The sequence below is a fragment of the Propithecus coquereli genome, unplaced genomic scaffold, assembly GCF_000956105.1.
Source record: "Propithecus coquereli isolate 6110/MARCELLA unplaced genomic scaffold, Pcoq_1.0 Scaffold163, whole genome shotgun sequence".
Lineage (NCBI taxonomy): Eukaryota > Metazoa > Chordata > Mammalia > Primates > Indriidae > Propithecus > Propithecus coquereli.
Window position 1 is genome coordinate 4,584,256 of NW_012140858.1, and position 10,355 is coordinate 4,594,610.

The window sequence follows — 10,355 nt, forward strand, 5'->3', positions numbered from 1 at the left end:
ACCCTGCCCTGCTCCTCTGCCCTCACCCTCTGCCTCCAGCCACAGGCCTCCCCTTGGCCTCACCACTGGTCCTCATTTCTAACTGCAGCCACCTGGAGGAGCCTCCCTGCTTTCTCCACCCCTACCCAGTGCTCCCAGGCCCTGCAGCCTCCCAGGCCCTAGAGCTAAGGGGGCCTTGACTCCAGCTCCCCACATCCCTAACTAGCCTGACTCAATTGCCACTGATGCCCTAACTGACACCTGTGTCCAGGAAAAGTCTCCGGTGGGAATCGAGGGCAGCTCGGGAACAATGGTGAGGACACGGAGAAGCTCCCCTGGGCTCCGAGTCCTGTGAGTTTTACCTTCGAAACATCTCTCAGAACCATACGCTGCATCTCTGCAACACCACACTTAGCCGAACTCCAGCACCTGTCACCTGGACTCCTGCTCCTTCATGGGTCTCCTCCCACCTGGCACTTCCTAGCCCAAATCCACACTGCAACAAAAAGATGGTCAAAAAAACCCCCCAAACATGTGATTGTAATAATCCCCTGCTTAATAGTCATTAGTAGCTTTCCATTGCATTAAAGAAACAGATCAAAATCCTTATTCTAGCCCAGCCTGGTTCCTGGTGACCACTGCAGCCTCAGGGCCACAGAGGTCCCTTGTCCTCTGCCTTCTGTCTGCCCTGATTCCTTTGCCTGCTTAACTCCTACTTGCTGTCCAGATCTTGGTTCAAATGCCCCTTCCTGGCTGAGTGTAGTGGCTCATGCCTGTAATCGTAGCACTCTAGGAGGCAGAGGCAGGAGAATTGCTTGAGCTCAGGAGTTTGAGACCAGCCTGAGCAAGAGTGAGACCCCGTCCCTACTAAAAAGAGAAAAATTAGCTGGGCATGGTGGCACATGCCTGTAGTCCCAGCTATTCAGGAGGCTGAGGCAGGAGGATCATTTGAGCCCAGGAGTTTGAGGTTGCAGTGAGCTACTATGATGCCACTACACTCTACCCGAGGTGATGGAGTGAGACTGTCTCAAAAAGCAAAACAACCAAATGCCCCTTCCTCAGGGACCCCTCCCTGTCAGGTCCCATTAGAGGTCCTCATAATTCCTGGTATTGGCTTCCAAAGCGCTGCACTTGGTTTGGGATTAGACATTTGCTTGTCTGATCATGTGACTGTGGCCAGCCCCTCCCTGGCAGGGAGGCTGCACAAAGGCAGGGACTGTGGTTATGATTTCCTTTACTTAGTGCTGGGCATATTAGGGGTGGGTGGGTACTCAATACTGATTTTTAAATGAGAAAAGAAATGAAAATCTTGGGAGAAGAGGACCAATTGGCCAAGCCCACAAGGAGCTTCCAGCAAGGTGTGGTGGGCAGAACCATGTGGGTAGGACGAGCTGAGGAGGAGGAAGGTAGGATCATAGTCCCATAGGGCTGGGCTGCGCAGACAGGTGTTTGACAGATCTCAGCTCCCGGGAAGCTCAGTGAGGAAGTGCCCGAAATGTTTCCCTCCTTTTGCAGGACAGACAGCCATGCACAAGGGGCAAGCCACTGGCTTCTTATCAGAATCTACTGCCAGATTGCTGGGGTACCTGGGTCAGTCCCTGTTCTCCTCCGGACGTTTTCCCTTCTCTAAAATGAGGGAAATGAACAATAATTCAATGCAACAAATACTCATCGATTATGTCCTCTGTTCCTGCTTCGAGTCCTTCTCATAGGCTCGCCTTGTCTGGTCACCTTGTGTTAACATTGGGACATGCCCCCTGCTCTGGCACCCTCACACCCTTATCCTGTTACACTTGGTCCTTTTTCCCACGGCACTCACTGCCTTTAACTGCATCATTCCGTTGGCTCATTTATTACCTTCATCGTTCATTGTTCCTTGCTAGAATTTAAATTCCCTGATCACAGGGATCTTCTCTTTTTTTCTCTGGCGAATCCCTTCCCCATGGGGGGTGTTTAACAAGCATTTAATAAATGAATGAAGTGCTGTTCTCCATTTGGTGTGGTTTTTGGCATGAATAAGATATCCTCGCTGCAGAGAACTTGGATTTTGGAATCAGGCGAGCTGGCTTTAAATCTTGTTCCAACAGCAGAGTGTGATTGTGGGCAAGCCACATGACCCCTCTGAAGCTTAGTTTCCTGCATAAAATGGAATGGTTTTACCTGTCTTACAGGTGACTGTGATGCTCAAATGACTTCAACTATTTAAAGCGCCAAGCACAATGCTGGGTCTACAGGAGAGGCAATGAACATGAGGGATCATTGGCCTAGGGGAGGGGCGTATCAGTCCAGGCATTTGACTGCAAGCATCAGAAATCATCTGGGACTACCTAAGCAGAAAAGGAATTTTCTGGAAGGATATCAGGAAGCTTGTAAAGTTAACAGGAAATTTGAAGAAGCAGGCACAGAAAATTCTCAGGAACCAAAGGAGGGCAGGTAGCAGGGCTCATCGGCCAGTACTCCTTTGTCACTGCTGGAAATGATTGTCACCATCAAAGAAAGACACTGCTATACCCTGCTGTGGACGTGGTCACAGATCCCACTCACAGATGGCCCGTTGCTAGATACTGTGGGAAAGGCAGTCCCATAGGCTCTTTGTTTTGCACGCCTTGCCCAAGGTTCAAAGGCCCTCTGTAGGTATCCAATTGGCAAAGCCCAAGTTTTATGCCCGTTCCCTGGCCACCAAGGGGAGGAGAAAAGAGTGTTTCCCTCTGTGCCTTCCATGGCGGGACCAGGGGCCTCACCCATTGCTAAATTGTCTGAACTAGAAAGAAGTTTGGATACTGGAAAGCCATTATATGACCAATGGCTGCTGTAAGGAGAGGGGCAGGAGGTCAGAATATAACGGACAAGCAGGCACCGAGGGCACAGGTGTTCCTGATCGTGGGCCCAAGTGTTCCTGATCGTGGGCAGGCCTGGCTTGTCAGGGACCCTGAGGAGAGCTGGAGTACAGGGGCTATTTCTAAAGGTGCAGGCAGGTGAAGCAGGGCCACAAAGGCCAGCCCAGTTCCCCAGATCTAGCAGCCACGGGACGCAGCGGCCATCCCAGACTGGAAGGGGCAGGTTCAGGAGCCGTCATCTGAAACCCGAAGACAGCTGCACGGAGACTGTCCATGGACAGCAGTGGTGACTCTGATGAGGGAACTGGCCGCCCACAGTGATGCTGTAGGGATGGACCTAGGACACAAATGCCATGACCTCCTGGAAGCTGGGGACATTGCCACAATCCACACGGGGTGGCCTTGCAGGGCACAGAGCAGGGAGGAGGAAGGGGCCAGATGGAGGACGGATTGAAGGGAAGACTGAACAGCCTGGAAATCAATTCTCAATAGAGACGCTTTGCCTATCTCACAGGGGCGGGGATGGGGCCCTGACCTTGAGGCTGGAGTGGAATTTTAAGAGGCCTTTCAAGATGGAGGAGGTTGATGGAGCCAAGCCACAGAGCCAGAGACGAAGGATGGTTTGAGAAGTGGTGAACTTGCATTTGCCAGGTGAGGTCTTTGAATACCATGGCCTAAGGCCCTGCTGCCTGCCCTGTCCCGGTTGAGGCCTCTACAACCTTCCCAAGGCCGTGATTAAGGACTCCTGTTTGAGGTGGCCTCTTACCATTCAGAGCTCGATTCTTGTGTGGCTTCTGGGGAATCCCTTAACAGCTTAAGTATATCCACAGTCCTGGAGAGGGGTAGGATTTGGGTCAGCAGCCAGTGGAGAGTTAAGCCTCCTACTTAAGGCTCGGTGGTTACAGGGAGCCCATTTGTTTGGGTTTATGCAGCCAGGAGAGTGTTGCTATGGCTGAATTGTATGCACCAGGTCTTATGATCTGGAACAGCAAATTGTGTATATAACATGACAGCATTTAGTAAAGCAAGATGAACTCTGCAACAGAGGATATGGCTGGAGCCACGAATTCCTCTGATCCTCGCTTCTGAGCCATCACATTCCATTTGAACGAGGCCTATCAGTCCAAACGTTTTCATTAAATAAGTCAGTTTGCTGAAAATCCCTAAGAGAATGAACTGGGAATCACTCTGCCCCGACATACCCTTGTTTTAAAAGGGCAATGTTGTGCGCTGTGCGGTTCTGACTCACTCTATTGTCTGCTGTACCAGGCAATGAGTTCCCCATTACTGGACGTGTTCAGGCTGAGGCTGGGGGGACACTGGGCTCTCTTTCTTGCAGGGGGCTGTGCTGCAGGAGAGAAGGAGGTATTCCTAACGGACACGCTTCCTGGTTCTAAGAGTTCAGGACTGTAGGAGCACAATGAAGGGTCCTGTCGAAGTTCCCCCACAGCCCCCATTCTGCAACCCGCACTCTTTCACCATGCACACATTTCCCCAGGGAAGGAGAGAGTTTCATCAGGGACCTGGAAGAGAGTAGGAACCTTGGAGCCAGAAGGCCTGGGTTTAAATCCAAGTTCTATTATTTGTTGGGTAATAGCTCCAGCCAAGTCACTGCTTGGCTCTGAAGCCCAGTCCGTCTCGTATAAAGCGATAGCAGTGATAGCTGACGCTAGCTCTTAATACGTGCCAGGCACCACGCTGAGGGCTTTATATGGATGATGCAATTTATTCTTCACAGAAATGCTGTGAAACAAAAGAGTGAGTATCCCCCCTTTACAGATGAGGAAACTGAGGCATGGAGAGATTAGGGAACTTGGGAATGAATGCTGGAGCCCAGATTTGAACCCAGGCAGTCTGCCTCTGGGGATCTTAAACTTTGCGTGATGATGGCCCTCATCACATCCAAATCATAGAATTTCTAGGAAGTTACATTAGAAAATGGGTATAAAGTATCTTTTAAACCATAAACCATTAGACTTGGAAATGTGGACAAAAAGTTGGATTTTCAGTTGTAAGCTTTTTCCAGTTGTGTTCAACTTTGTTCAAAAAAGTGATCTCTCTCCTAGCCTTTGGTCTTTCTTCTCCTCCTCCCACTGGACCACCAGCCCTCCTTATCTCTCCTGTCCAGTATTCCTCCCTTTGTTCAAATTATTGGCTTTGGTGAAATCCAGACTCAACGATGAAAGGCAAAATGACAGCCAAACTCAAAAGTACTTGTGCTTTTATTAAAAAACAAAAAATACAATCAGGTAACGTCCAGATGTGTTTTGGAAAGGAAGATCTCTTTAAAAATCCTTAGTTTTCATCATCATTATTATATTAATAATATTAATCATATTTTAAAAATTGAAACAATATTGCTTTTCTGGTTTCTGTTGTATGAAATATAAAAAAAAAAAGGGGGACGGCTTCCAATGACACACATTTAATCTTTGCTAACAAAAATAATTAATTATACGGCTTTGTGTAAAATACAGCTGGTTCTAAAACAAACTACCACTGTACAGCCTACCCCTCCCCAGTCCCAGAGCCACCCAAGAGAAGTAAAAACCATTGTGATGTTGTCACTGGAAGAGTTTTGCTGAATCAAACAACAAAACAGAAACCTGCTGGAGACTAGTGTCTTTGGTGCGAAGAAGGTAATCGCAGAGTAGGTGAGGCCGTGCAGTTGCCGCTGGCCGCAGTGATCCATGGTCAACTTTGACTCTTGCCAGAAGCCCAGGTGTGGACTGACAATTGGGCTGGTTGTATTGATGCTTTGGTAAAATCCGTTCCTTTCTCTGGGCCCTATTCCTCTCTCACCCAGTGGTCCCTGGAATTCATGCCCGTTTGCGCCTGCCTTCGAGATTTCTGAAGTTGCTGGGTCTCAGTTTCATCTCAGCAAACTGGATTGAGTATTCATGTCCCTTCCAGTGGAACCAGTTAACACCCTGTACAAAAGAGAAGGCCTCCATGTTGGTTTACATTAGGCAAGGTGTTCACCGATCATTGCTACTTAGTTGTTCAAACAAAACGAGTTCTGTTTTGACTTGGCCATTTGGCATATCAGAGCTGTCTCTTGCTCATCTCTCTGTTTGCCTGTGTGGTCAAAACTTTCAAAGAGTCTGGCTGAATCTGACCCAATTTTTCACCCTTGTCAAGAGTCACCTGAGTTTGCATTGACTTTGGGCTGCCATCTTGAAACAAAATGGTGGCCAATGAAACTTGCCATGTGTAGGAATAAGTTTTAAAGGAATTTAAGTCACTATTGAGCAGCTATATACAGGGTATGTGTGTGTGCATGTGTCTGTAATTCACAGGATTTCTATGAACTATCTTTACAGGGGTTTGGTATGGAATAGAGGAAAGAACATAGGCGAAACACAAGTTTTGCCACTTGACATACAAGGTTAAATATGAATGCTCTTACTTAAGAGATAAATGGTGTTAAACAAGTTATCAAATCTTTCTGGGTCGCAGTTTTTCTATGTTTTTTCTTTCTTTCTTAAGGTCTGATAATGCCAAACATGAAAGATGGTATGAAGATTAAATGAGTTTATAAGGGAGCTGTCACAGTGCTGGGCACATTTTAGGTTCTTTGCTAATATTACTTCCTTAATTTCAAGTTGGGAGAAATATCCCTGAAAGTTTGGCCAAAGATTTCTACAAGAAAAGACCAGATTTGTGTCTGGGCTTCCAGGATCCATGTTTGACTCTTTAGCAAAGAGACTCATTCTACAGATGGCAGACATTGACGGCCCACATGGCCCCCTGCCCCTCTGTGGCTGCAGAGAGTCCTCCTGAGTGGCCACCCCCAGACACTGACCCCTCTCCTCTTCCTGCATGGGGCTGTGAACCAACATGTCCATGGGCAAGTTAAGAGCTAGTGAAATGAAGGAGAAAATAAAGATGCTTTATTTGTTTCTAATTGTTTGGCATTCACTGACATGGGGTGGTCTCTGAGTCCAGCAGGGAGGTGAGGCTTAAGAATGGCCAGTTCACTTCATGGGCAAATGTGCCTATTGTAATCACTCAGTTACGGTGAGGTACTGCGGCCGACAGCTTGGGCCACGTGCTGCCTTCCTCCACCCTGGTTCCTTCCTCTAACAGTTCAGGGCAGGAAGCCAAGCCCTCCTTGTGCTGTGGTGGACACTGAAGCCAGAGTGGGAAAGTGACTTCACAGAGGCCACATAGGGACTTGAGCAGAGCCAGAGCTGGGCCTGAACTCCTGTGACTCCTTTGTGGCCTCCTGTGTCATCTCATTCTTCTTCCAAAATGGAATGGAAGGATGGAAAAAGAGGCTTCCTTTTTGATGTGTACCTTTTTTTTTCCAGAAGGACTTTGTATTAGCTAATGTTAGGGGACAGAGCAGTCAAGGTGGTGGAATAATGCCCAGAGTGGAAGCGTTATTGAGGTAACGTCATAAGGGGGAAAGAGCACAGGACAGGTGTCAAGAGGTGTCTTTTAACTCCTGCCTTCTCTGTCACACAGGCACGAAAACCACGTCCTGATTCCTTCTCGGGGTAAAGGTGAGAAGCACATGACACAGAGAAGGTGAGAACACTTTGAAACGTGTCAGAAATTGTGTCAAGGTAAGAGCTACATTTAAGGTCCAGGTGTCATTTGCTAGCAGTTAACTGTGGCGTAAACACATGTATCAGGATGACTAACAGTGGAGAACGGCAGGTCCCAACATTGGCTGCAGGTCTGGAATCACCTGCGGAGCCTGCCAAAAAAACCCCAAAAACCACCAACAGAAAAATATACATATGCAAAGATGTGAGATGCTGCATCCCACCGGAGGTCATCGAATCAGAATCCCTGGGGTCGTAAGGTGTAATTTAGGCTGTTGCAGTTTTACAAAGCCCCTGGGACCCCAATGAGAAAACCTCGTGAGAATCCATGCGGTCCAGGGATCAGTGTCATGTGGCCCCGTGAGAACACCCACCCCTCCTCCCTAGGGAGGGGGGACGAGCTTCTGAGAAGGGACCAAGACGGGGGCTTGGCCAAGATTAAGTGGCCAGTCCCACCTGACTGTGTCACTTTGCAGGCATATGCTAGTGCGGGTTACTGAATTCATTTCGCTCTCCTGTTTCTAAAGCGGACCTCAAACATCCATTTCTGTGACTGCAGAAGTTGTCTAGAGTTGTGTGTGGCACAGGGAAAATGCCAGGTTGGGGGGTGCTGGAGGTGGAGAATAGGGCTCTGCCTCCAACTTCCCTCTGTGACCTCGAGAAAGTCAGCTTTCTCTGGGCCTTGGTCTTCTCATAAAGTGAAGGCATGAAAAGTCTGTGGACTTCAATGTGTTTTGGGGGTTCTGAAGGTGCCCCTGGGCCAGGGCTCTGCCAGGGTCTGCATCATCCCTGCTTTACCTACATGGCCTCCGCTCTTATCTGCTTTAACTTTGGGGTTGCTGAGTTTGGGATCCATTTGACCAGTGGTTCTCCTTGGGATCCCCAAGGTTCACATGTGCAGTTTCTGTTTTGCCTGGTGCGCAGTATCACTGAGGTTTCTCATTGCGCTGGGAAGAAGAGTGCTCTCACACACCTGAGGCTCTCACCTCCCAGCGTGTGCCGGGACGGAGGGCTCAGATTGTCCTCCCATCAGCCCCATCCCGCTTCCCAGGCCTGGCCTGCTCTGTACCCTCACGGTCCACTCACCTGACTGTGGTTATTATCCCCGTATCTCCCCATCAGGTTGACGCGGTGACAGTTCCTATACCAGAAAGCCCCCTTGTAGGACAGGGCACAGTTGGTGATGGCTGAGTCCGTGTCCTTGTCGAAGGTGGAGAAGGACCTGCCATTGTGGTAGGCCATGGAGTCACCTGGGAGAGAGAGAAAATACGGACTTGAGAAATCCCGGCTGGAATTTCCCTTCTGGGCTGTGAATGACAGAACCAGAGGTGACAACTGAAAGGCCTTGGGGTGGGCTGGCCTTGAACATTGGGCCCAGAGTCAAGATTGAATGTGGGACTGGGAAGGACAGGATTGTCACCCCCCAGGACCCATTTCAGATAGAAGCAGCACTGTGTGGTAGGAAGTAGGCCGCAGTGGCTTTGGAGGGTCCAGCGTCGAGTCCCATCTCTTTCACTCTCTAGCTGTGACCTTGCATAAGTCAAGCCTCTTGCTGAACCTCAGTTTTCTCATCTGTAAAATGGAACCAGCACATTGGTTCCATCTATCTCACAGTGCTGTTGGGACAAGGATATAAAGGTGTACTCTAAACAGGTAGCATGCGATGCAAATAGTTATTACAATTTTGTTGTTATTTTATGATTTTTCTGCATTCCCTTTACATAGAAGAGCTGAGAGACTAGGCTGAGAAATTTGCATGTAACAATGGTATGCTTTTCCCCTCCCTACAAGTATATATTAGCCATACTTATAATTAAACCCTTCAAATATTAGATGCCCCTAAAGAGTCTGTGTATCATATAGTGATTTTTTAAAGTGCCTGTCAGACCAGTGTTCCCTGATTCTTAGACAATAAGCCCATTTATATATAATAGTATTTGGGACTATAGTTTGTAATATTTAATATATTGAATTTTAGAAGCATTTCAATGCCATTTCTTTTTGTGTCTCCTCACTCTCAACCCTAGCCACGTACTATGCACAAAAAATTTCAAGACTCTGAGACATTCTACCCTGATATTTTGGAGCAAGTTGTCAAAGGGACTCAGATGCCTTTTTAACGGATAATGCTACCCAGAACACGAGGGGGCCAGGTAGATATCAGCTCTTCTGCGGAGGTCCTGGCTGCAACCAAAGCACACAGAAAAATGCAACCTTACAAAGGTTATCTCAGTAAAGGGAAATATTATGCCTCATTCTGTCACTGGAAATACAAAGAGAGACAGATAAAGGCCACATTCCTGCTGCTTGGTGGATTCGCTTGCCATGTAACAATATCCTCCTTGCCTGAAGCCATCTCAACCAAAGAGGTCTTTACTGCCAGGTAATAAAATGTCAGAATTCTTTGAGGGTTGCAAGAACTAAAACAATTTTCACCCCTGGGCATCTCTCTTCATTACCACGAAATTGCCATCTTAAAAGAGCTTAGTGCATCCTTAGACTGAGCCTGGCTTTTGGCAACCTTTTATCTGGAGGCTTTCCTCCTTATGGATGTTTTCCTTCAGGGCTCAGAGATGCTGGAAATATGCCATGGCATTTGACTGTTCTGTGTTCATAAATAGAAAGCCACCCAAAGTGAGCATGGCTTCCGTGGCGTGGTCCACACGCTCAGGCCTGATCCCTTTTGTTACTAAGAACACCACCGGCAACAGTTCTCTGCGGCCAGGCTTGCATCCACCTTTACAAGCTGTTCTTTCTTTGGGCAAATTTCTTTTCTGAGCTTGTTTCCTCATCTACATGATAACAATATCTTCCTGAAATGGATTTTAGGAGGATTAAATGGGAATAATACAGGTGAGATATTTACAAAGAAAGGATGGTACGTAGCGGGCCTTAATACATGTTGTTTCCTTACTTATTTCTCCTCTAATATGGAGCCAGAAAACCATACAAAGGCCATTTCAAGTCAAAGAAATCTCCAAGAACC

At 47.8% G+C, this 10,355-nt stretch overlaps 1 protein-coding gene across 2 annotated transcripts in view; it reads right to left on the reverse strand.

The window, feature by feature from the left end:
• Positions 1-5,020: 5,020 nt before the first annotated feature.
• TNC (tenascin C) overlaps positions 5,021-10,355 on the reverse strand; it is a 59,928-nt gene continuing 54,593 nt past the window's right edge. For both annotated transcript variants that reach the window (XM_012641175.1, XM_012641176.1), the window contains 2 exons: positions 8,456-8,619; positions 5,021-5,746 (listed from right to left, as the gene is read on the reverse strand). In XM_012641175.1, coding sequence (XP_012496629.1) covers positions 5,636-5,746; positions 8,456-8,619 — 275 coding nt within the window. In that variant the 3' untranslated portion in view covers positions 5,021-5,635. The remainder of the gene's footprint in view (positions 5,747-8,455; positions 8,620-10,355) is intronic.